At 38.1% G+C, this 27,801-nt stretch overlaps 1 protein-coding gene across 17 annotated transcripts in view; it reads left to right on the top strand.

Moving 5' to 3' along the window:
• BCAS3 (BCAS3 microtubule associated cell migration factor) overlaps positions 1–27,801 on the top strand; it is a 366,523-nt gene that overhangs the window by 149,130 nt on the left and 189,592 nt on the right. For all 17 annotated transcript variants that reach the window (XR_012838343.1, XM_075771147.1, XM_075771145.1 and 14 more), the window contains 6 exons: positions 1,289–1,413; positions 2,030–2,195; positions 3,402–3,502; positions 18,580–18,680; positions 22,196–22,392; positions 23,718–23,815. Coding sequence is in view for 16 of the 17 variants with exons in the window: in XM_075771147.1 (XP_075627262.1) it covers positions 1,289–1,413; positions 2,030–2,195; positions 3,402–3,502; positions 18,580–18,680; positions 22,196–22,392; positions 23,718–23,815 (788 nt within the window). In the remaining variant the exon portion in view is untranslated. The remainder of the gene's footprint in view (positions 1–1,288; positions 1,414–2,029; positions 2,196–3,401; positions 3,503–18,579; positions 18,681–22,195; positions 22,393–23,717; positions 23,816–27,801) is intronic.

The following is a 27,801-nucleotide window of genomic DNA, read 5'->3' on the forward strand; positions in this document are numbered from 1 at the left end:
TTCTTATGTTATTTTTACGTTATGTTGATTCATAATCCATTCTTGCTTTAATATCCCTATTGGTTCATTCTGTTGAACCACTTCACTTGTATACAAGTAATTCGTCATTAACAAAAAAAGGGCAGTATGAATTAAGTGCCTTTATAATTATGTGTAGTGTCTGAATTGCTTTCTGCTGATGTAAAATATTTTTCTGCTGCTTAATTCCATGATAACACTGCAATAATTTGTGTGCACATATATGTATCACGCACAAACACTTCTTAGCATTGAAGATCATAACTTAAAAATGACTGAGTTAATGCTATGGTGTAATCACAGGCTGATATAATGTGGAACAAGAAATTAAGAGAAGAAAAAAGGGAAGGAGGGAGCGGTAGCAAGAGAAGGGAGCAGTGAAATTGAGTAGAAAGAGAAATATAAAATAATCCAATTAAAAAGACCGGAAAAAAGGGAACGTGGAGAAGGAGGAATCCTGTGCGAACTTCTGAAACAGTTTTTCTCTTCAGGGTGAAATCCTGGTTTAATGAATTGAGGAAATGGGCAATGCTCTGAAAATAGGTTTCAGTTTATACAAAGCATAAGGTTACGTATCTTCAGGTTCCTGTAAGGAGGAGCGCTAAATGTTGTTTCAGTGAAACATAATTATAAACCGCCATATCTGCTACATGCAGATGTTTCAGAGGAGAATGTATCTTAATCTCTTTTTACACGGTATAATTACTGATTTGTTTTAACACGTAGCTCATGAGTGTATGCATTCCCTTTCCTTGTATCCTCCGCATGTTGTTCCCTCTTACCCTTGTGCCCATGTCGCACACATGCTGGTGGTTTCAGTGGCACCAGGACTGTGCTGAGTTATAACTGCTCAGCAGCCAGTGTTAGCGTTATCTCTAAGTTTCTTTTGAAAATGGAAGAAAATATCAACTAGAGTGACTGACCCAGAATCTATATTTTCATTCCCAAAGGACTTACAATTATAAGTGTTTGTGTTCACTTTGGAAGTTGTTTCTATTGAATGCAAATATTCAATATTGGGTCTTTTAAACAGTCCAACTAATTGTCCATTCTGAGCCAGTGCTGTTCCTCAAGATAATGAGTTCAGTGGTCAAGGGGAATTTGGGACCTATTATTGAGAAACACTGAGCATCTGTAAATCCTACTAAATCTTATGGCAACTGCAGATATTCGCCATTTCTGAGTTAATATCTCAGAATGACTATTAAGCAAGGGACAGCTTAATTTTTGAGAATTAACTTTCATAATTTTATTTTGTTCTTTCTTTAAGCAAATCCAAACCAGCTCCACAGATTTCACCCAGTAAGTCTGTGGGAGGAGAGTTTTGTGTCGCTGCGGTCTTTGGATCATCAAGGTCATGGTTTGCAAGCAATCCTGGTCTGAAAAGAGAAAAAGGTTGGTATATTACAAAAACAGGACTTGCATTTAAATTTAAATTCTCTATTTAATTTTCTCATTTTGTGATAACTTCTGAGCACATGGTGCTTATCTGTAGATACACACTGTAGTGACAATGGAGATCTTTGGGAACATGGTTGGGGTGCTTTTGGTGAATAGGACAATTTACAAGAAATTTTAATTAGTGAAATAAATCATTGATCTTTTATTGTGATATAATGACAGAAAACAGACTTTGATAGTTCGATCCAAAGATACTGTGTGAAGTGGTACTGAAAAAGCCGTGAGGTAAAGGTGAGACACCTGTGCTAAAGCAAATGTACAGACCTGTGTTTGGCTATATGTAATTACCTGAACACACCTTGGCGAGAAGCTCTGTTCCACCTTCTTTTATATGATATACTTGTATTTTTTTGAAACAAGGGGAAAATTGTGTGCTTTGTACAATTTTCTCTTTGTCTCTACAGCCCTTTCACTTATTTTCATTCACATTTTTGACTGCAAGCATATAAAGGCAAGAAACTTAAAAAAGAATGAGTCTACTATTTCTGCAAATGTTTTTTCTCTTCCTGCTGTGCTATTGCAATAATATTTTCTTTCTTGTTGCAAACAGATCAATCAAAACAGTTTGTAGTGGAGTCGTTGTATATTATCAGTTGTTACGGTAGCCTGGTGGAGCATGTATTGGAACCACGTCCGCTCAGCACTGCTCCGAAGATTAGTGATGACACACCTTTGGAAATGATGACATGCCCAAGAGCCAGCTGGACTTTGGTTAGGTAGCTCATTTCTTTCACTACTTCTTCTTTTTGTCCAGAAAATAGTTGTGATCTTTTCTTTCTTTTTCTTTTTTTTTTTTTTTTTTTTTGAAGGGGTAAATGAACAGCATCATGATTTTCACCCATATTTTTATCTTACAGTTTATCTTAAATACTCTCAAAGTTTTCTGTTGAAAGAGGGGACTCTTGATAGCAAATTCAAGCCTCTCTTTTCATACAGTTCTGACAGTGGTTACATGTTTGAATGGGAGCTAACCATTTAAATCCTTCTATAGACAAGGAGCTACATGAACATGTTTACAGATCAATAGAGATCCGTATCAATTGATGATTTTAAATGATCAGATTGTAGTTTAGCTTTTTATATAAGGACTGGAAACAATTATTTTAATAGTGTTAAAGTACAGAATTCTGCCATGAGACATGAGTGAGGTTTCCACGATGAAGCATTGCAAAGAATTAGGCAAGTTATCCTGTAAGTAGCTGAAGGGAGCATTTCTTGAGACAGTTGAAGAAATTATTCCTGACATGTGGAAGAAAGTAAACAAAAATTGATGAGAAAGTGTTGTCAGTGCTTTTGACGTTTTAAAATATTTTTCTATCGATTTTTCTTGTCTCCTATATTCCTTAGTGCTGCTTATGGCTGGACTAGATTGATCAATACTTGATTTACCAAGCTATTTAGGAATGGCCCACCCTAATTAAAATTACAACACAGACTTCTAGACCATTATTGTTGAAGTGAGTAGGTTGTAATGGAATTGAAAATTCTAATTGGATCAATAGTCCATAACTTTACACAGCTTTATTTTCACAGTTTGTAAATGCTCAATGACTTTAGAGTATCAAAGCAATGCTAGTTAACAGAACAAAAAAGTTCCCCGGTTTCTGTTGTGTGTTTATATAACGTCAGCATGACATACAATGGTCCTAAACGAATTTACCAACTTAATCTAAACCGCCTTCATCATTTTTTTGCGCAATATGTGCTGCAGCCAACAAACAAGTATTGTCTCTGCCTCACGATCTGCACGATATGGTCCTGCTGCTCAACTGCCTGTGGTGTACTGCAGTGTTTGAACAAGCTAATTTAAATAATTACAAACATTTTGTGAGCTTGTATAGATAATTACATGTGATGACAGAAACACTGATTTACATTCTCTGTATTAGCTGAAATATTAATAGTCTTGTGTTTTACCTCAGAACTCCTCAGTGGAATGAACTCCAACCACCATTTAATGCGAACCATCCTCTGCTCCTGGCTGCGGATGCCGTACAGTACTACCAGTATCTTCTCGCTGGCTGTAAGTAGCTGACAACTTTTTGTCCTCCCTTATGTGCACATTCTAAGCCAAGTGTGGCTTTCTGAGTTGGTTTTCCAACCTGCATTTATTTCAGTAGAAGTTCTACCCCAGAATAGGGCTTTGTGTAACCAGCTATAGTAGTAATGGTAGAATAGCGAATGTAGTTTCTTTTTGATATGAATCAAAGTTGTGAGGCTATCATATAGCCAAAACGTGAGTGCTTGGCAGGCCTTACAAGTGTGACCCACGAGATTCCCTAAAGTCTTCAGGGCTTCTCCACCTCATTTCTTCTCAAGCTTTTAGCCATTTCCTCTCATGAATTTGATACTCAGTGACAAGCGAGTGCATCTGCATTTTCCCTCTCCCCTGGAACTCCTGGTGGCTGGGCTACTTCCAGCCAGAGTCTCAGGCAGCTGCTTCCCTCGGGAGCCTGGGCATCGCTTCCAGGGACGGCTGCGCACCTGCCTCGTCCTGTGTCTTATCCAGCCACGTTGTTCGCAGGAAGCCAATATGCATGGCATTGCATATTCAGAAGCATTTATAGAGCTATATCTATAGATATATGGTATATGTATATTTTAGATATAGATATATAAACCCATGTATTTTATATTGTTTTTAGAGACAAATGATTATGTTAATTTTTGTTTTGACAATTCAAAAAAGAGTGATATTAACAGTGAGTAGCAAGTCTCTCATTTATCTAGGGTGTAGTCAAGATCAAAGTGATGTAACAGCAAAGTTTCACAAGGGAACAACTCTTGGCATATGTAAAGGTACTCATGGGGAAACCAGACCCTCTGCACAGTTGTCAGTGCAGCTAACGCCAGCATGTTGTGTGACACAGTCATTTTAAAATGCAGAAAGTGGACATCTGGACCAAAAGGCAGTTTGAATGCAACTGGTAAAAGCGACATTGGTGCCAGATTAGATCTGTTGCTTCTACCTGCTCATCTGTTGCATGTGCTTCGAGCCCAAAATGTTGCGGGAGCCTACAAGGTCTGAGTCTTCCTTTTCTCTGCTGCACAGAAAAAGGAAGAAAACTCAAAAGGTAGAAAAGAATATGAAAAAGTAATTAATAGTGCACAATGCTGTATTAGATGTGCCTTTTGGCTAGAGTTTTTTGCTAAATTCCTGTGTTATTTTACTTTCACTTATAGGAATGTGAGTTCTGCTTTGAGATGAAAGGTCGTTGCATGGATGTATTTTGGTTGCATAATATTTTACTGTACAAATACAGATCACTATTTTCAAATGAGTATGTCTAAAATTAGGTGTGCAAGCTTATACTTAAATTTTCATATAAATAGTTTGAAGCATTGAGTACAATCAGGTCAACAAATATATTTGTAATTTATCTAAAAGCCTTTAACAGATGCTATTAACTACAGAGCATAGGTCTAATTTCATATTGTAGTTTAAGGTAAGTGCTGCCACATAGTCTGCTTGTGTTGCCAATAATTCATTTTGGTATTTGTATTATTATCCACTGCTTATGCACCTGATGATGATGCTGAGTAGTCTTGAAACAGTCTGCAAAACTAGCTTTAATTCACAAACTACTTATGTTTGTGAGTCCTTGCAGCTTGCCTGTTTGGGCCAGATTTCTTCCCCATCCTCGCCCTCCTCGAATTCTCTGCTCTAGTTTTAGATGTCTTTATCATCCATATTGGTTTCAGCTATTTCCCCTGCGTGTTATCAACTGTATAAATATATAATTGTGTGTAGTATGCAGTTATTGTAGTATGAGTCCAAGAGCACAGAATGCTCTTTGGAGAATTCTGGACACTTTGTAAAAATAGTTTGCTTTTTAGTTTCTGTTGAAATGAAAAGCAATGTATTGCAAAGACACGGTCTGACGAAAAGCCTTTCTGTGAGTATCAACACATACATACACAGATCCCATTTATCCCATATCATACTGAAATCAGGGATGGATGTGGTTCACTCTATGTATTTCATTAACAGCTCAAATACTAAGCAGTTCAAGTGGTTTTGTACTTGAAAACGTTTTAAAGGAAGAAGAATGAGTGGTAGCTAAATTCCAAGCAAATAATGAATTTGTATTATTTGAATTACAGTGAAGACTTTTAATTCAGGTTTTAATTCACATAATAGGAATTTTTTAAGATGGGTGTGGAATGTATAGAAAAATAGAATAATAAACACTAAAGACCAAAAAGTATCTAGAGAACGTAGTGCAAATAGCATTAACAGAGACATTTGTGTCCATCTGATCTTCTTTGAAGTTTTATTTGTCTTCTGGATTTATTCTATCTGAAGCTACTCGGTGAAGTTTCTGGAAAAATGAAGTCACACCAGAATTCACACAAAAGAGTCCAGGACACTTGTTAGCTTTCCCCTGTTAAATACATGCTAAACCAGAGTTACCTGGCTCTGCTTACCTGCAGTAATGTAATGAGTTGACATGAGCTGCAGCCTGTGGTTTGATGTGCTATCACTTCCGTCAGTAAGTTTAATTGCCAGCAAATGGCTAAATAGGGGGTTAGGGTGAATGTTACATCTGTCTGCCACGTTAGTGGTAAGAGGAATTCTGGCGCCGTTTCAGGGTCACTATTTGTATCTGTCTATCAGAGGTAGAATACAGCAGTTTCTCTGAGTTTCTGTATAGCATTTCTGCCAATTGTTTGGCTCCATTAAGTGTGCAGGGGAAATAAAAGCCTGAATGACCAAGTCACAAGGGGGTATGGATAGACCCTTTCTTTGTCCACACTCAGAACATTGCATTAGGTCTCATTATCCATTTATAATAAGTGACCTTTGCCCCCTGGGTCATTGAAAAATACTCAGTGTGCTTTTTAGCACAGAGTACCTCTGTCAGCAGACGGACAGAACAATGAAACGTCTGGCAGTCTAGTTGGAGGGCTGTGCTCTGCCGGTTTTCATAAATATGCAGTTTGATGCCGAAACACAAAATCGTCCTTAGCCTCTGAAAACTATAAAGTAGGCCTGTGATATGTCGTGATAAAAAGAGAATATTCTAAAAATACTGCATTTAGTTATTTACACACAGTTCAGCTTTTAATATTTTTAGATCATCTTAAAGTTATAGTCACAGCTAATAAGGAAGTAACAAGGAACCATTGTTTGAAGAAATATTTTGTACAACAAGTGTCCAAGACCTTTATCCCAAGGGCGTTTGTAAGTGGATTAGCACAGCTGTTTCATTGCTTTGAGGTCATCTGTGACATCTGCTGCAGAAACCTGGCTCCGAGTGCACAGTTCATATCTACCTGAGTGCTTTAGCATGGCCATGGCTGGTGCAGAGGTGAGAAAGCGGGTAGGGAGAGATTTGGACCTTTCTGTAAGTTCATGGCTTGAAAGTGAACTTGTATGTTAAATTCCACGATCTGTTGGCCTGCAGGAAGCGTTGCCTCACTGTTTCAGGCTTTTTGCAGTTGGTCGGAGTGAAAATAACCCGCCTCAAGAATCTCCTCGCCTTCTGACAGAGCAGATTTCAGACTTACTTTTGTTTTTGTAGGAGTTCCTCCTGGAAAGCCCAAAGTGTATTGCAATCCTCAGGTCTTCAGCGCTGTGTGTTAGCTGCTAGATGGTTCTCTCCTACCCTTCCCAGGTTTAATACATAATATTTTACCTTATTTGTGTCTCTAGTATTTCTTCATTATTTGCCTGTGTTCTGAGCAACTCTTAAACCTAATCACAACAGAGGAAGGAAACGTAAGTCACATTTTGTTCTTCCTAGAGGTTTTTGCTGTAACGTAAATGCCATCACCTGGTATAGTTAGACTGTCCTAGCAGTCCTGGCAGTTGGAGGGGAGTTGTGCGAGGCACTGCATGCATACGTAGGAGGGTTTCTGTGGTCCACAGGAACGTGCAATGTAAAGGACTTGGCTTTCTTCAGAGAATTGCCAAGTTTCATCATTACTTATTCTTTAAATACTACTTGCTTCCTGCTGTTTAGTCCTTAGGAATTAAGATGCTTCTTGTAGGATAAACTCTAGAGGCATGCTGTTGAGATCTGCTTTTCATGTCTACAACAATCAGCTGTTTGTGTTCAGGTTTTTTTTCCCAGTGAATACTTGTCTCTCTATTACCGTGACCCAAAGTCTTACATATTTGATTGACTTAACCTGTTTCCTTGGTCTGACTTCTGTACCTTCCATTTTTGCATGTTTAAATTCCTACAGACGTGTGCGTGGTACATAGTGGAATTGCCATGAAAATAGGTAACTTTGCATAACAGCAGAAAGTCTTTACATCCTCGTTCCATACTTCTCATTTCCTTTCTTCCTTACCCTTCCTCTTCGAATTCACTTTTTCATTGCACCGGAGGAATGGACTGTAGTTGAAATATCTGAAACGTGGACAATTAACACATTAATGAAAAAAACCTTGAAATCAGACCGAAAACTGCCCAAAAAAGGGTATTGAATGAAATGAGATATGATTTCTCTCCTCTGGCTCTGGAAAGGCCACCTTCCCATTCCAGGCAAGAGTTTTGGCTCATCAGGACCAGTTTTATGGAGACGACCTGCAGTTGTCAGAAGTAGGCCAATGACAAGAATTAATATATTAACTGGTATGCAGTACTCTTTGACAAATTGCTTACTAAATACATCAAAATTGATTGGACATTCTGTGTTTAAATTGACAAATGACTGCATTAGGGGAAGGAGGGAAATCCATTAATTACAGCTGCCCTCAACCATAGGAAATGTAATCGTATAAATATAGATTTTGTTAAAACAAAAGTCTCTACTTTACTATAGTGTTGCTGGTAAGTGTACTTGCACCTCTCTGCTATTAAACCTCCAGTAGGAGGTTTTGAAGACAGATCTTTGCAATTGGCTTTTAAATAATCAAAGACCATTTCTGTTGTGTTAAAAGGAGTGATGCAGTGTTTCCTTATCCCGCTCTGACCGCTTCTGGAAATTGTTTCTCTCTCAGAAAAAATGGACACGTAGCTGAGGCTTCTGCTGCCTCATTAATTGTTTATTCTAAATGCAATGTAATTCCTATTCCACAATGTTAGAAATCAAATTAGTACTCTGTATTCTCGTTCTTTGTTCCTGTACTGGTTTCCAAGTAATATTTGCAGGGCTGTTACTTATTTCTGAGTAAGACTTTGCACTTGAGTTAGGCCTGAAGATATAATCAGTTTTATAGACTTCGTTAAGGGATTCTTGAAAAGATTAAGGTCTGTATTTATAGCTGCCTTTGACTTTTGGCTGTTACAACAGATTTTCATTTCTGGACCAACTGTTGTACATATCTTGCATTTTACTGACAGTGGCTTTCATTAGAAGTCAAACTTAGTAACTCTTCATTGTCTTCAAAGGGAGGGGGTTAGCCTTTCCTTACCGTTTGTTTGGGCTAAATGGTAACACAATTTATATAGATAATCTCTGTGCTTCTGACATCATGTTTGCACTTCCTGCTCCCTCTAATGAAAGCTATGCACCCTGAGCAAGACTTTTGTCTCTAAGCAGCATTGCGGTTCTTTATGGCCTATTTTATATTCCTTTCATACATTCCATTGATGGAAATAAAAATTCCATGCATAGAGTTAGTGAATATTGTGCAGTGGAAAGCAGAACTGAGAGTGTATTAAATAACCGTGTGAATATGTGCCATGAAGGCAGATACTATGAAAAACAAGCTATGATGCATGTAATCATAGCCAAACTGCTGCCATACGAGTTACCCGAGCAGACACAGCAAGGAATCTGGTTATTCTGGTCTGCAAGCCTTTCTCTGTGCGCAGCAGAGCGCGATGGTGGTCTGGCAATAGGCTAATGAACTGGGACTGATAATTATGTTTTGTGTTCTACCACTTCTCAGCCTTCTACCTCTATTTTTCTTCTTGCACTCTTTTGTGTGTGCATATTTAATAGTATATTCTTTCTCTCTCACTAATATGAAAGAATATATGTCATGGTACCTACCCCACTGTATACGTAACTATAGTGTATGTGTATGTGGTATGTTCTGTGGGACAAGAGCTGTATCTTGCTATGTGTATGTTCAATGTCTATCACAACGGAGCTCGATTTCAGATAATAAAATTGATCAAAACCAGAGCCCGTCCTGTAACAACAATTATGCTATCGCGTAGTTACGAGGTGTTCAAAGCCTTTTTGCTCCGTTTCTGTGACATCCCTGCATGGCCTCGGTCAGATGTGAGTTTGAGGTGGGGTAGTTTCAGCAGTTAGTGCTCTCAGCTGCCCATTGCTGTCTCGCTGCTGGGCTTTACTGGTTCTGCAGCAGCACTGGTAGCGCTTCAGAGCAAAGTTGGCTGGTTTAACATAATTCCCTGATGAAGACTAGCTAAACAAAGCTCTCTGACCTTGCCCTGAAGTGGGTGAAGCCCACTTGAGTTGATATGAGCTGCCGTGCTGCAAAGGAGTTGGAACAAGCAATGGTGTGTGGTTTAACATCTTCAACTGCCATCATTTTTACGTACTGGTCACGTGAATATTGCCTAAACCACTGGCCTTTCAGATGTGCCTGCACGCCGCAGATGAGGGTCTTTCCACAAAACTCTGTCGATTGAGTGTTACGGGCTTAAAACTGCAGGAAAGTACAGACCATTTTGTGTACAACCAGCACACAGCTGAGATTTCATGGGCTTACTTGGGTACATATGGTTAACTTTATTATCCAGATGGGATTTTTTTTAAAAATATTGTAGATTCTCAGTTTGCCATTATTATTTTTTCTACTTGAAATTGCCTCTAGCTAGTCTATCATTTTCATGAAATTCTACTTTTTTACTGCCGTATAATAAAAGAGTGCAACATACTTTTAAAAATAATTTTCTGGGTCTCTACACCAGTAGTTTCAAAGGAGTTGTGCAGCTGTTTTTTAAAAATCCAGATTCTTGGGGAATAATTTATAATTCCTTGAAATTTTGAGGATGACTTTGCTATACAGAAAAATGAGTTTCAGAATTTCAGAGAATTAATTCTTAAGTGTTTATCTTGACTCAGATATTCTCTCCAAATATTGCATGAAAATATGAGTGTGTGTATATAGGAAAATATAAGTGATACAGGTAAAGTATGTTGTAGAAGAACTTTAGCAATGTAAAACATTTCATATTTGGAGTTTTTTACTGTTTTTAAAACTGTAGCAGATCTTAAATATATATATTTTTATATACATATATTTTATTACTGCAGTTAAAAAATTTCAAGTGAAACTGTTTCCAAGCGTGCATTTCTCTTACAGAATTGTTACACGTATTTGGACTTGGCTGGCAGTAGTCACATGCAGTGAAAATGGAATTTTCAGGTTTGCTTCTTACACTCGGAGGCGTAACAGATTGCAAGCTAATCTGGATCACCCTCCCATTCCAGAAAAGATGTTTCTAATGAAATAGCAGTTCATGGTCTTTTTTAAGGGAAAACTAAGTTTCCCTAAAACTGTAACCTGCACTTCCTGCTCCCTATAGGAAACAGGATTAAGTGGTAAAGGGAAGCAAATTTAATTTCTGACTGAGCACAGGAGCGATTGGGGTAAATAGGAACAGGACAGATGTCATTTCATAAAAGTGCTGCATCATTGCATAGGAGCAAGGGAGTAAATCATGCTACATTCTTCAGCCGTAATTGGTGTTTGCGAAATAATATAGATGAGGTGGATAAAAATTAACTCTGTAAAGTGCATTGGATGCTGCCGATGGATGTTAAGTTTTTGATGCGTGTATACACCTGGGCGTGTGCATGGCTTCATCAGATTACTGAGTACTTGCCCATCTTAATCCATATTTTATAAACTAAATGCTGGAAACAGCACTGCGTATAGGAATTAAAATACTTTCAGATGTGTACAAACAACAATAATGAACAAGGGCACATGCTGAAACAGTTCTTTACTATTCTTATATGGTCATCTGGAACTTCTTAGAGAGGGGTCCATCAACACGAAGGGGTCAGTTTTCAAAGCAGTGTACAGGGATTTAGCCGCGCGACTCCTATTGACGTTAATGGGAGTCAAACGGGTAAATCCCCACGCACCGCTTTGAAAATTTACTACTAAGCCTCTTGACTTCTCACTACATACTTTGATTGTAACAGTAATCCATGGTTAACATAATTTTCCCGACAATAATGTCAAACATACTTTTGAAGTCAGTGAATTATAGAAATAGTTACCTCTTCCATAATTCTTTAAAGATGGCCATCAGATGCATTTCACCATAGGTTCGTGCAGTTGAAATTATTCTTTAACTCAGGAAAGAATACATAGGTTATCCTTTGGTACAGAACCAATAGTCTGCTCACAGTCTGAGTATTTAAAGTGTTGAACAGCCTTAAGGTACTCCGTACTGTGAGTAATAACAGGTTCTTGCTCTGCTCAGCTTTAAATGTTCGTTGTGCTTGACTGGTTTCCGATGGGAACTTTAGAAAAGGAAGCTGGTGTTAAACATAGTGAACGTGTACCAGTCTTGCAATGCAACCGGGAATAATGGTGAAGCCTGAACACCTAATAAGCACCTTTGGGGGGGGGGGGGGGGGGCGGCGCGGGAAAGCCAGGCTGTTGGCTATCAGACTGGTGTCTGGGAAAATCTAAGGAGAATTCATATCCTGATTACAGACCTACCTGTTCCTTTAAGATTAAAGTGCTGATTCAGAGAATGGATGGTCTATAAAGCACCTAATAAACTGTAGGCAATATACAAATAGTGAATGAATAAATCTGTAAGTCAATTGGTGGTGTGAAATAATTGATAGGCTGGCTAAACTCCTAGTTTACGGGGGGGGGGGGGGGGTGTTGGCTTAATTTTATGATGTTTATGCATACAAGAATCTCAGAAGGTCCTAACAGGAAAAAAAAATGAGTGGGAAGAAGTTTTGGGTAAAAGAGGATATTTTCATTTGCATGGCATACTCCTGCAAAAGTTTACAAGCTGAAAAATGCATTAAAACCAGAACTTGGTTCAGTAACATACAGCCACAAGTAAAAATACATAGAGCATACCACCAAACTACAAACAGTTTATTTTAAGCATGGCTGTAAGCATTCTGTCTGAAATGCAAATCTGGTCTTCACTTTATTTTCAAATTTGAGCAGAGGTAGAGCCAGCAGGCGCAGAGCTATGTGCAGTAAGAGAAGATTTAGGAACGTGCATGCAGTAAAACTCGCTAAGCAGTTGTTGGACTTGAACTCCATGGCAAATCTGGCAGTGGGATGCCGAAACCGACCTCTGACAGAAGTGAGATCACACGTATAAGATGGAAAAAAGGTGAACCTGTTGAATTTGATGTGGCTGCATGTAGACCTAAACCAGAACTGTCACATTCTACTTGTCATGGGTAACACGATGTAAGTAATGCATCAGTAGTTCCAGAAGTAGCATGAAGTAAATCATTCTAATCGTGGATCTTAATTTTAAGAGAAGTACTCCTGAAGCTTGTTGACAAGCATGTGATTACCTCAGGTCTCTAAACCACCTATGATAGTTTTAGATATAATTTGGGAACCACAGAAAAGCATCAAAATCAGATGTTAGTGTGTGATTTGTATGAAACCAAGGGATATGTAATTTTTATTCTGCATACCTGTTTGCTATGGGCATCACTAGAGACTACACACGGACACAGGGTAGACTTCAGACTTAACGAATTAGTTAAGAGTACGTTGTTTCTCTTTCTACTCGATTTTAGAATCTTACTTCAAATTATAAATGTTGTGTATTCATTTGAAATAAAGGAAAGCTCTCTGGGTGTCTGCAGGCATGTGTATGGCAGGCAGCACAGAACAAATAGTCTTTATAGTCTGCAAATGCCTTTGTTTGCTCTTAATTTGGACAAACATACGTCCCTTAGAGAAGAGCACATTGGGAATTTCATATATAACTCTCAATTAAATTGAATTGTGTAAAGCTTATTTATATAAATGAGAAAATTAAAACCTTTTGGTTCAAGAAGTACACAGAACTAAGTAAAACTAATGATTTATTGTTCACAAATTAAAACCATAAGTGCGCACACTACAATTGAGCTGTAGTGTTTCTTTGTTCCAACACTTCTATGCTGCTGAAAGATGACAATTTATAATGTTTGAATGAATAAAGATTTGTCTTAGGTCTAGGTATTTATTGTATAATTAGCCCATCTATGAACAAAACCACTGTTTGTTAATTCCAATATTCGTCAAGTATGTATATTTGTCCAGGTCTTGCTCACGTGTCAGGAATGCCTATGCAAATTATTTGAGGGTAATAGAAATTGTTAGTTTTCTTTATTTGTCACTGAATATCATGGCAAAGTTTCAGAACAATGGGGGGTTTTTCATACTTAATCATTGAACTGTGTGAATCGCATCCTGGAGTTCCAGAGGAAGATCAGCTCAGCTGTATTTCAGCCTTTGGTTTGGCTTGTGTTGAAACTTTTGTCTCCACAGTCACTTCTGTGCGGTTTTCCTGGCACTAACAATTATCACACGAATAACTAAATTTGTAATGTGTTTCTTTCGGACCCTTGCCTTTAATAATCTTTCTTCAATATAGTAGTAAGATTAATACTGTAACTGCAGAGAAGGGAGGTGTAAACTTTAAAAACTTGCCCTTAGATTATGGGTAAGCACCTGCACCTTTGATTTTGTGGGTAGAAAATGAGATGACGGTGTTCAAGTCATGAAAGAAGATGAAGAAAAACAGGTTTTGCTGAGATTCTGGTTTTCCTTAGTTAAATGTGGAGTGGTTCGGTACAGCTAGTCAGGATGGAGGGACAGGGACATATTCCAGATTTAGAGTTGATGAAGATCACTTGTCACTTGAAGGAGGACAGAGATTAAAGTTGCTGCTATTATTTTTGAGCAGCTCAAAGATGGTTTTTGCCCCTTGCCAAATATTTATGGCAAAGCTCTGATTTTTGCTATAGGTAGCACTGCGGTTTTTAAAAAGTGACCTTGAATGTTTCCTTATGGCGTTTTTTGCATTTATAAACAGACTTTAGAAACTCATGTCCTGTTATGCTGGATAAACAGAAGTTGTATGTTCTAATTCTCACCTTAATTTTTAATTAACACTCATTTTCTTTGTACTTTTTTGCTCCACAGGTAAGTGTACAAATTTGTGCATGTTTGTGTATTTCTGGATTAAACAAACTCAGTTGTGTTCTGATATTTCATATATGTTTGTTTCAGATATTGCTGTAAGAATAGCAAAAAGCTAAAAATTGACATAGCTCAGACACAAACATTGAATTTATTCTTTTAGGAAGGTTCAAAACACCTGCAATTGCCAGTAAAATATCTCTGTGCAACAAGGGCTTGCTTGCTCCTTGTCTCTGGGGGTGTGTGTGTGCCATTTCTGAGTTTTTCCTCATGAAAGAGAAATTACAGGAGTGCAAGGAAAATCACTACTTGCTGTAAAGCTTTTGAAGAATTTAAATTTTATTATTTGCTATCCTGCATTGTAGTGAAATTCTTTGGAAATTGGAAACTATAAGAATAGTTTCACTGATGTGTAATTTCCAGCATGAATTCAGATTTTCAAAGAGTTAAGCTGGAAGATAAAACATGACTTTTGAGCTCAAATTCCTAAAAATGTCCCTCCGGGCTTAAATTAGTCTCATCTTGGAACTCGATACCAGTGCCAGAGGTGTGTGACTCAGAAACGAAGAAAGAATCAGTTTTATTTTTTTAGAACATATTTGTTCCTATAACTTCAAGGCCATTTTTAACTTAAAAAAAAAAAAAAAAAAAAAGACCATATGTATATCTGTAATAAGCAGTACCGCAATGGCAGATCTCCAGCAAGGATCACTTGTCTTACAAGGTCGTATCTCACCAAACACCGCGTGCTCCGAGTAAGGGCAGTGGGAGTAGAGCTTGCTTTGCCTCTGGTAAGGCTGGGACCATCGTTACGGGATCCTGCTATCAAAACCAGACTCTCTTTAAATGCCTGCTTTTGTGATAGGTGTGGTACATAAATGCTGTTTTATTAAATAGCAAAATAAATTACTGAGGTTTGACCTCAGCTAAGGCTTTATCACTGTTGCCCTGCTGGTGAACTCTAAGGCAGAGCTTTTTCGTGGAATTCAGCATGTCGTCACTTTTTGGTAGAAAGAGTTAATGCTGCGCTCTGAAATGTGTGTTATTGCAAGACCTACGCAAAGCTGTGATTCCTCAGGAAAAGGCATAGGACCAAAACCATTCTGAAATTTGAATTTCTTTTTTCACTGTAATGCCGTCTTGAATCTCCAGTGGAATGTAAGAGTATTACGCAAGGGAGAAATATGGTGAGGGAGCAGGATGGATGCTGCTCCCCAGGCTAGTGTTTTTGCAGCTAGTCACTGAATAGCAGCTTCCCTAATCTTGACAGCTCTAGTAGTTGCCCCTGGGATAGAAAGAACAAAAAAAAATTCAGAACAGTCCATAAAGTTCCCGTTGGTTTGAAAGCAAAAACATCTGCTAGAGTCATGAACAGTTTGTTAGCGGAGTTCAATAACAGGAAAGCCTGCAGTTGATCAGCTGTGCCCTCAGAAACAGGCATTACTGCAGTCAGTAGAATTTATTGGAGGGGAGTCAGGAGATATGGGGAAGGTTAGGGCAACAGCAAAACGTGTCAAAATAATGGTTTTGTTTTGTGGGTTTTAAATATAAACTGTACCGGTAAAGAAGAAGGGTGGGCTTTATGGTTTCCTATTCAGGTATTTACTGTGAATCGTCAGCTGTTTGTAATCCAGTGTTTTCTTAATACGAGTTTGATACGGGCTAGACAGACACATCCATGAGTCATCGAATTAGATCTGTCACGGTTGTAATGAAGCAGATGAACGTAGTTTCTATATTACCTTGAGAACTGATGAACACACAATGCTGAAATAACATCTGTGGTTGCTGAGGTGTGCACGTACACGTAGGTGCAGGCACAAATTGTATTGATTTCCAGGAATATGGCAGATGCATAATACCTCGTGGGGAAAGCTTGACACTTGGTAAGAGTATGTCCTAATGTATCTAGCACTTTAAGTAATTCTGTAATAGGTTAGGGCCTGGACTGAATTTGGTGTATTGCAGGTTTCAGAATAAGTTTGCGCTGCGATACGGAGGTGTTAGAAATGCCTCTGTAGCTGAGGTTGGGTTCAGATACCCACTTACACAAACAGGATGAAAATCCCTTTATTTCATATTGTGTATGGATTTATGAAAACCCTCTGCTGTTTATATTGTAGAGGCGCCATTCTGTATTTATGGTTACATTGTGTCTGCTTCGCCGTTATAAACTCCTATTATTAGGGGTTTACAACAGGGCTGTAAAAATTTGTAGTGGATGGAAACTTGACACATAAAGGTCAAGCCCGTAATAATAAAGTTTTTAAAAATCAATTTTAAAAACTTTGCATCATTTTTAGATTACGTGATTATAAAAAATATTGGTTCTAATTTTAGAATTGTCTGGTATCTTAACGCTATAGCATAAAACTCTCTTGTTTTACCAAAGTAAAAATACCATTGTTGCATTTGCTTCTTTTAATTTGCTTTTGTGCTGTCTGCTCTTCCCTCAAAGTGGGTATGGTTTCTTGGTATTGAATCCAGGCCTCCAACTGGCCCCTGACAGTAAGCAGGTACAAGAAAATGAAAAATCCCACCTGTCTCATTGTCTGGGGTGCTTGCTTGCATGTTGCTTTTTCGAAACTCTTTCAGCTTTCTCAAGCGTGAAATCTTATTTTGAGCAACGTAATGCTGCCGCCATAGAAAATAACATAGCTAGACTGTAAGCTTTGCTAACGTATTTAAATGACTCAGGGACCCGGAATCATGAAATTAATTAAATTAATCTTTACAACAATGAGTCTACAATTCTCTTTCTTTTTCGTGGTAGCATTTGAACACTAAATTCCGATTTTCCTCACAGTCGTATGTATATATGGTAATCGCTTTAAGAGTGGGTTTGGGTATCATGCAGTCCACTGAGCTGAAGAACCTGTGTTTTTCTGTTGCAGTGAGTCCATATGAAGACGAATGTGTAGTCAATAGAGGAACAAAATTAACTTGGTTTTGCTTTGTGAATTGAGGTTATTTGTTTGCACCAGTCTTTTGAAAACAGTAGGCACTTAAGTATTTAAGCAGTTATAGTAATGTAAGATTTTCATGGTGCTGTCAAGAAAAGGTTTGGTGATGAGCACTGTGGACAGATCTGACGTTGAGTCAAACCAAAAATTTATCCAGCTCCGGATCTCTGGAAGCAGATGCTCCAACATCCGGGAGTTTGGAGGTTGTGTCTGGATTGTTGTTTTTAATAACCATGGATTAATTCATCCTTCGGCTTGAACAAAGACATCTTTCTAGTTATCGGTGTCACCTGCAGCTGAAAAAAGTGTTTTTCTTATCTGTCCAAAATTATTATACAGTATTACTACAATGCAATGCCACACTTGAATACAGAATTTCTGATATTTTGCAGTCCAGTGAAATAATCTCAGTATTTAGTGTTTGTGGCAAATTAAATATCAAACTCTGGTTTGTTATAGATTCCTAAGGAATATATTATTGCTACTGTAATGAAAAGGTGACACTAAGATGATAATGAAGCACTTCCAATCAAATTGCAAAAGAAGTCACATCCTAAAAATCAAGTCGTTTGTGAAGCCAGCTTTAAATTAACTATATTAATGTCAAAATGACAATTCAGTTCATGAAGCCTTGGAAGTATTGTGCATTCAAAGTCAGTACATGTACCAGTGCCTCAGGATAGCTTGTGTCAGTGTGCTTTAGCATAGTTCAAATTCTGAAAAGTTTGTAGAAAAGGCTGACGTCATTGACAGCAGCATTTCTCAGTGTTAAATTCCTCAGGACAGATGGTTGTCATCTGTATTGGGTTGGTCTGTATGTTCATTAAGTACTTAAAGTTAAAAGAGGAAGAGCCAATTGCGTTATCATAGCAGCTGTACGTATACATTCAACTCAAAGAACAGAAATCTTTTCATGACTTTTGATGTCGACATTTGAGGTCTTTCTGTGCTCCGACGTATTGTCACAGATTAAGGAAAATATATACATTGCTGTACTGATAACTGACTGAAAAAGCTTTTTCTAAAAGCATTTAACAGTAAATCTGATTTTTTTATTTTGGTTTTTTTCAGTGGTTCCACCAGGGAGCCCTGGACCGATCACTCGACATGAGTCATACGACAGCTTAGCGTCTGACCACAGCGGGCAAGAAGACGAAGAGTGGCTTTCACAGGTATGCCTTTTGAGGGCATTCCAGTTCAGGAGTGAAACAGTAACAGCATCCACTGGAAGTAAAATTCGCAACTTTCCTCAAAATGGAGAGTAAGCTTCCTGTAGGCCATGGGCATCGCTGTGTGTAAAACTGACTTCACTCCTGACTTAACGTGGTATGAATTTGGTGGTCTTTATGGTTTATACAAACTATACAAGCTATGTTAAAACCCATATAAAGCCCCCACCATTACTGGCACAAGTCACATCTTGGGAAGTTGAGGATGAAGCAGGAAGTTTAAGTTGGCACAGAAAGTTACCTCTCTACCTTTTTCTCCTGACATGGGCCTTTTCAGACATAGATAAAGGAAGCTGGCTTGGCAAAATGGCGATGCTTTTTCAGTGGTGACCTGTGCTATACTTACTGCATTTTATCGTAAAAGTGGTAGATTAACTGGTTTACTTCCTTCTCCTTCTGGTTATCAGTTACTGCATTCCCTGCTGATAATTCCTGAGTTATGGCTAGATACAAATACTATAGTGCTTTAAACTGATCCTGCTTGGTGGAACATTTTTATATGAGGTTAAGTCTTTGCAGTTTTACTGCTTTACTTCAGTCAATGAAGCTTCTCTTTAAGAACTCAGTACATACTTGACTCTTCGGCTCAAAACATAACTTTAGTTTAAGAATGTAGGTCATGAATAATACACTGAGAATTAGTTCCTGTAAGAAATAAAGGGTTAAATAAATAAATAAGAATTACAAATGCTCTGGATTTACCAAAGCAATTACAGGGTACCTGATACATGGAATTCAAACTGACAAATTAGGTGGGTTTCCTTTGGTTTAAGAACAGTGTTGTTATGGGAGTGATGCATTAAATGTGTTGCTGGGGTGTATGGCATAACTATGAAATATTCATGGATGTGATTTGCTTCTCCCACTGGTAAATAAATCATACACAGCATTTTCCTAAAATGAGAAGTTAGGTTTCCATACATACCTGTCTGGGAGCACCATTCATTGGGGAAACTATTCATGTGAATCCACTTACCCAGCCTGAGTTTTCAGATGTGGCTCCACATTGATGTATCTTATTTGCTTACGCTGTCTCTAATTTGTCAGAGCATAAAGATGGTGAAACTACTCAGTCAGTGTTGTGAACAGGAATTTTATCACTGAGCTCATTGGGGCCAAGATTTCACCCATAGTTTTCCACCTATCCTCTCCAGAACTCTTTGGATGGTTTATTTTACTCTCCTGGTGACTTTCTGGTTTAGTGGGCAACCTCAGGAAAAAGAGAGTTGGTTTAATTACTAATTCCTGGAAGATACAAAATGTCAAAGGAACTTAAGACTGCTTCAGCTTCATCACATCTATCCCTCTAGAAGGGTAAATATAAGAAAAAAAAAAATCCCAAGTGATGTCACGCAACACGGATAATTCAGAGAATGCTTCCGGAATGTTTTAATTTTTGCTAAGTGAAAAGGGTGATGATAGCTCTTTTGAGCACGAAGATGCTAGCATTCTCTAAGCAAGCCACTTCAGATTAAGCCTAAAGTGCAAGTATGTTTTTCAAAATTAAAGTGTTGTTATCAACAGTAACAGCATGCAGTGAAAAAACACTGCCCTTCACTTCAACTTTTCAATTAGAACAGTGGGTAATGTGTGCTGTCAGTGTGAAGTAGATACAATATGTTTGTCCTGCACACAACAGGAGAGTGAATAGGAACATCTGGCCGTAGCCTCAGTAAAATTGCAAAGGCATCTGTTTACCTCTCGGCTCTGTGACACTGATGGTTTCAAGCTTAAAATATACAGATTACTTTATCTGTGGCCTAATTTACACTGCTACATAAAAGCTACTTGCCTCAAACGTCTATAGTCAATCTGAGTTACACTAAAATAAATACAAAGATGGAAATAGTGCTAAATAGGCTGTGCATTTGTTGTCTCACGTTAGCAGAGAACTTGCAACAACGTTATCCAGGGTTTAAAATTGCTTCTCAAATAGTTAAGAATTGCTACTAGTACATGTCTTTTTCATATATATACAAAAATATATTTTCATTAATTTCCTCACTGAATTACATTTTTGCTGTGAGGCTGATCATTGTTTTAGCAGAAGTTGATAGGAATTTAATAGTCTATTTTTGTCATCTTAAAAGTATGAGTTCACCTGAGCTTAATATTTTCATTTCATATTTCCTTTTTCTGATCTTTAAAGGCTCTTTTTGATTTTTAAAATTGTATTACAGAAAACTTATGCTTTGTTCACCCTTTTATTTACAAGGCCCGATTTACCTGATCATATGTTTCCAACAATGTTACCATCTTACATTTTCACGGTTGTTTGCGTTCCTGTAGTTGGCTTATTTAAGAGTTTGCCAGAATTGATACTCATCCAGTTTATAGTTATCAGCATGAAAAGACATTTATAAAATATTTTGAATGCTTCACTTACTGAAATACCTTATTTTTTGAAAGTTCATGTTTAGACTCTTGCTGGAGGAAAATCTGAATATTTGAAATTATTTTTTGTTAGACACACCATCTGTATTCTCTCTGCCTTTTGGAAGTGGGCATGGAACTGAGAAGCTCCTGTGTGTCTGCGTGTGTCTACACATAACCATGCGTACAGATACATATCTCGTATACACCTCTTACATAGTACACTTGGGGTTGTTCATTGCAAGCAAACACCTTTACTTCTGTTTTAATTGTCAGAGTTTGGGTTAAAGAAATAGATACGTGTTTGTAGCTGCCCTTCTAAACTCCATGCGTTGCACACACATTTATGTTCCATCTGCATAGTAACGAGTGTGACCTGAGCTGCTGGGTGTCTCAGCGCACTTCACATCGCTCTCCGTTACAAATCCTGTTGCTTTCCAGCAAGATGGTCTCTGCCAGTGGTATCCTCAGATATGCCAACAGTAATTATGAGCTTTGATTTGAAATACAGTTTGCACTGTATACATGTGCAGCAGTGCTGTTGAATGTGTGAACTTTTAGAAAGCAGCCGTAACAAAGCTGTAACAGCTTGCTTTTAAAAAGTGCATCCATTGACCTGGTCAGGATCGAGGTTATCTGGGGGAGGTAGACTTTTTCAGTTCCTCTGTCTGCTCTGTGTAGATGCAGATGGAAATGTGCTCCCCTGTTTGTTGCCACAACAAGAGTAGGTTTTTAGTGTTCAGGCTATAGCGTGTATTTCAGGATGGCAAGGGGAGGAACGAACAGGGTCGGGTGAAATGATAGCCAGGGTGGAGTGTTGGTCTTCAGAACAGTTTCAGAACCAGGGTGTGGTGTCCTCAAGCTTCTGGTTCAAGGGCTTTCGGGGCTCCAAAAGAAGCTCTTGGCTTTGGCTAGAGCATTGCTCTCCAGCAAAGGCATTTCGAATCTTCCCTTGTGTTCCTCCAAACGGATGGCACAACACACTCGTTTTGTGTGAGAACAGCAGGATTCTGGGGTTTCAGTGCATTGAAGGAACCATTCGGTATATTGCAGGTTTTTGTTAAGCATTTCCCCATCTCCCACAGGTCGAAATAGTGACTCACACTGGGCCGCATCGACGCCTGTGGATGGGCCCACAGTTCCAGTTCAAAACGATCCATCCCTCAGGCCAAACTACCGTCATCTCATCCAGTTCCTCAGTGCTGCAGTCGCATGGTCCGAGCGATACCCCGCAGCCTCTTCTGGACTTTGACACAGATGATCTTGATCTCAACAGTCTCAGGTAAAAATAAAATCAATTTCCAAGCTGTTTCAAATTTGTTGTGTGAATAACTTGCCTCATGCTTAAATGAGGCCATCTGTGTAGAACCTGTAATAGTTTTCATCAAGCTTGTCCAGATGAAAGTCTTAGAAGAGCATGAGACTTGACAGCAATAAAAATTCATCCAGGCCGAGCAGCTTAGATTCCTTTTTGCTGCCCCTTCTTGTGCAAATGGCAGGGAAAGACAGTGCAAAGGCCGGTGGCCTTGCTCAGCAACGTCTTGGTTTTCACGGTTTCTGCATTGCTTAATAAATTCATTTTCTCAGATGTGAGTGGGAGCTTTATGCCATAGATTTAGATGCTGACTGTGAAGCGGTCAGTGTGTTGGAACAGTAAGTGAACTTTTGGAATGTTTTTTCCCCTCCCTGTTTTTTGGGTTTTTTTTCCTTTCCTTTGCTTCCTTCCTTGTGATTCTTTTTCATGTATTTAATTCATCTGGTTTTGGACATTGGCTGATTTGGAATTGGGGGCAAGGGGTAGGCCTCAGGAAGGGAGGGAAGGAGAGCGAAGGTAAATGTGGGTTTATATTTACTGATAGCTAGTGATTTTGTAGAAGTGCTTTCTGCACAATGTGTTTCTGCGTCCTGTCCGGTAACTCTCAAGATTTAACAAGTTTCCATGCTTCTGACTCTGCATGTGATTTGAAGTCCAAAGTTCTGTGGTATGGACTTGGATTGTTTGAGCCTCTGTCTGAAACTCCTATGAGTAAGACAAGAGAGATGGATAATATGACTAATCCCATTAAAACTGGGCAGATTGTCCTTGGATTGAAACTACATGGTTTTGAAATGTGTGATTTCTCCTTGCCTGTAATTACTCCCACAAGTAAGGATATAGCTGTCAAATATATTTTTTTATTGTATATATGTATACATGTGCAGAAAGAAAGAAGAAATGTAAAAAATAAATAAATATAGTTTTATGTTACAAAAGGAATAGACAATTACAAATGTGTTTTTTCTCCTAAACTGACAAAGAAAGGGGTGCTGTTCAGGAGGGCAGTAGAGGCTTTTTGACTGGTTCGGGTAGAGTGAGCTTATTCTTTTGAGGCTTTCTGAGAGTTTGGGGATACACACTTTGTGTAGAGTCTCAGTCTGCTTCTGGATGGATTATCCAGATCTTGGCTCCACAAAGGAAAGGAAAACAAAACAAAAGTTTTCACCAGCTGCCTGATTTAAAAATAAATAGTTGTTTAATTGGTTCAGCTGATTCAGGTTTGTGATTTAATTACAGCAATTAAGAAGCAATGCTTTTGACACAGGTGGTAACTATAACTTGTTTTGTAGGATCCAGCCGGTTCGTTCAGAACCTGTTAGCATGCCAGGCTCATCACGTCCAGTTTCTGACCGCAGAGGAGTTTCGACAGTGATTGATGCTACCTCAGGTAGAAACATGTTGATGTCATGTTTTCGTTGATATTCGTGGCATTCATCAATCTTGTCTCTTTTTGTCTGGTAACGTGTTTACTAACCATTGCCATATACTTAAAAGGATATCCTGATTTTCCGCTGCACATAGGGTAAGTGCTGTCTTACACAAATACTTACTGAAAGCTACCATAATGATGACTTTTTTTTTTTTTCCCTCTTACCACTCAAATCTGAAGTCATGGCATTGTGGTAAGATACAAACACAATATTTACATTAAGTTTAACATGAGCTATAGAATGCAAAAAATTGCCCAAACTAAAAAGCAGAACATTTGCAAATACTAACACTGAAATGCTTTTATTAATGAATGCCTAAAGCATAGAATATGACAGTTCCATCTCATTTATAAAATAGCTTTCATTGAAATGTAATCATAAATGTAATTGATTTCTGTGAACAGTCAAGACAACGGGATAGTTTATCTAATGTTTGTGTAATAGGCACATTTTCACTACTCTGTTCTAAAAGACTGTGTAAATTTAATACTACAGTGGTTATGCTAATATCAACATAGTAATATATGTACTCTAAAGTTTTCTTTTTTTTTCTCAGTGGTGGGGTATAGTCTGTATAAAGAAACAAGGACAGCAGAGCTTTATATTCTAGTACAGCTGTATAGTGTCTGAAGGGTCCACACAGCAGGATTTTGTCAAATAAAATCTCTCACAAGTAGAATTATTAAACACACAGCATTAGTCAAACAGTCAAGTCAGAGAGGATTTTAATCTTTAGCGATTTGAAAGTCCCTGGAGACTGCTGATTGGATTGAGGTTAAACTGTAAAAAGAGACTGTAACACATACAGAAACTGGTTTCTGAAGGTTGTTGTAAAGAGAGTTAAAATAAAAGCTCCTGTTCCAGACTCTGTTTGCTATTGATATAAATTCTGAGTCCCAAGATATTGCATTGTTTGCCAAATTAATTTATTTGGGTATTACAGGATATTTCTTAGATGTGTTTATAACTGAGTTCAATAATAACTACATTTACTTTGGATATTGAGGATTGTCATTATAAATTCCATTTTCAAATATTTAAGACTTGTTAAATTAATTCCTCTTGAGATTAGACAAACATCTGATGCTGGATACTTAAAGGGAATTTTATTTGTTTTACTACATGACAAAGTAATTTTGAAAACAACTGTTTGATACGTAAGAAAACATAAATGCGTCAGTTACGATTTTTTGGACTAGTTCATCTGTGCCTATTACCCCTAAAAGGTTACAAGCTTCAGTCATAGGAGTGCTTCTGTCTATCCGATGCTTCAGATTCGGGGTGATTAATGGCGTAGCTGTTCTGTGCTATCAGCCTGACTGCACCAGCTGATCCAGATAGAGATAGCTGCATTACCAGGGTGGGGTTTTTTCCCTCTTGTATATGAACGGAGCAGTGCCGTTACTTATAGCAGGGATGTGTAATAATTCTGAAATATAACCATTCTGTAACCATAACGCGTTCTAAAATTGCAGCATTCCATCTACAATAGAAACAATGAACCGTGTAGGACTGTCCCTCTTCTATGCTAAACAACCTTTCCTGAAGTGTGGATGAGGCCTTAATAAGAAATGGCTCATGTGAATGTGATGAATCTCTGTTGGTAATGCCTTTAACATGTGTGTCCATATTAAAATTGCCAAAGTCAATTGTATACATTGTTATGACACTGAAAATATATTTACCGTACAGCGGTGACTCAGTTTTGTTACAACACCTCATAAGTTTCTTATAAACAATACATGGATTTTGTTAGGGACATGCTGATAGCAGTATTTTATTTAACTTTACTGCCAGACAGTTTGGATTTGAATTGATTTTTGATTCAGGGACTTTACCAGCTATTTGCAGTTTTCATATTGGCCGATCCTCGTCCTTTCCCATGCAGAAATTATTGGTCTGAATTTAGGGTAGATATGCCAGATTATATGTGATGGTATAGGAGTGTGAATTCCGCTACAGCGTAAAGGAGAGACAAGAAAAAAACATACACTGTTTTTTGAGATCTTGTGCTGTTCTTGTAACAGAGCCCGGTGAAGGCAAGAAGAGTATTTTATGCTTACCTTCCTTTCTTTCCCACCTTTGAGATGTGCAGAAAGTTACATTAAGCTCAGCTCCGAATCTAAAGATTTTATTTTAAATGCTGTTCGTGTACAACATTGCATTTTTTGTGCTACAGTCCACTACTGTAAGTATTCTCATTTCCTGCTATTACCAAGGCGTGCCCTAAATGGCTTACATACTTCATGGAAAACAAATTTATTGGAAAATACGTTTTTAGGTTTGAAGGATTTTTTTTTTTTTAAGTAGGTCATAAATTTTTACTACCTAAGCTGAACCAGGAAGTGATTCTTCAGTTATGACCCGTGCATTCGAGACTGTTGCACTTTATGAAGATGCTTATCTGGCTGTTTGATTGCCTGTTGCTTAGAGATACAACTAGCGTGGCGCCTCCTCTTATCTAACTCCATCACTTCTTCCTATCAAAAGATTTCAAGTACATGTTTATCATCTTCCATTATTCTTCTGCCGTTCTTGGTAGCTTCCTTCCTTCTCCCCCGTTGGTGTTGCATTTAGTAAGACATTTGTGTAATTTTTTATCATGATTTTCACGTGTCTGTAAAACTATGGCATACTAATGACAATATTTTCTTACAAGATCATTTGCAAAAATCTTCATTTAAAAAGTAAAAACTAATATATGAAAATCAATCATGAAAATTTGCGATAGCATTTTCAAGGTGGATGGCATCATCTGTAAAGATTACTTGGATACATTTAAAAAATGCATATTTCGATAACGGTTATCTCAACTTGAATTAGAATTCTGCTGTAAGGTTCTTCTCTGTGCTTTTTGTTGCTTTTTTAAAAATTGAATCTTTAAGAAAAGTTTGTAAAAATGTAGTTACCTAAAGCTACTGGACATTTGTCCCTCCATGCACATGTTTTAGTTATATGCATCAGAGAGAGAATATACCCTGAAGGATTAAATGCACTGCAATTCCAGATGCTATTCCAGATTGGCAGTTAGAGATGTTAAAGGGACAACCCTGAGTTTAAGGCTGTATAAAGCAGGAAGCATTTCATAATAATACAGCAGAAGAACCGCTGCTGTACACACAGTAAATACACAGTGTGTAGCAAGCAGGCTTGTGTACTCGTGTGTCTGTGTGTCCATCCTTCCAAAGGAGTACTGAGGCTGGTTGCATCGGGCTTAACAAAGATGGGGTAGCTCTTAGTAAGTCAGGGTACATTTGAGACTTTATTAGGCACCAGAGAAGGAAGAGAAACCTTACAAGTGCCCTGTCTGCAGGAGGTGCTGCAGCTGAAGGTCATGCTCTTGACACAACCAAACCAACCAAGCCTGAGACAGAAATTTGTAGTGTGAAGAAAAAAAAAATGGCTTGCAGAATGAGCTGGCTCTATTTCAGAAGACCACTCTACAGGCATGACTTGAAAACTTTACATTACCTGTATACATTGAATGGTGTTCCTTTCTTTGATGTGACTAGCTTTAGATCGGGTTTTTGGCTGGCTGAGGATATCTAGAGAGTGATGGAGACTAATGTAGAAAACCTGAACATAGATGAGATGTGTAACTGAATATTTCCAGGCACCTTTCTGAATTTTTATACTGTAACCTGTGGATGAATGCTGCATGTCATATATGTTACATACCTGAAAATCAAACTGGATAGAACTCTACTGCTAATAAATTGTGCAGAAATTAAAGGGTGTAGGATGGTTAGGATATTTGTATGGAACAACAGCTCTGAACTTTCAGAAATAGAAAACCTCTAGAGAAGGGATTTTGCAGCAGTTCCTGATCACAGTAAATTTGCTTGCACAGCTGCATTGAGTCTGTAAGGGCAAGCGTTTCCCTTAAACTGGAACAAATGTGTTGAAGGGCTCAGGTACTCAGGTACGCTCAGTCATAGCTGTT

The sequence above is a fragment of the Balearica regulorum genome, chromosome 19 (genome assembly GCF_011004875.1).
Source record: "Balearica regulorum gibbericeps isolate bBalReg1 chromosome 19, bBalReg1.pri, whole genome shotgun sequence".
NCBI lineage: Eukaryota > Metazoa > Chordata > Aves > Gruiformes > Gruidae > Balearica > Balearica regulorum.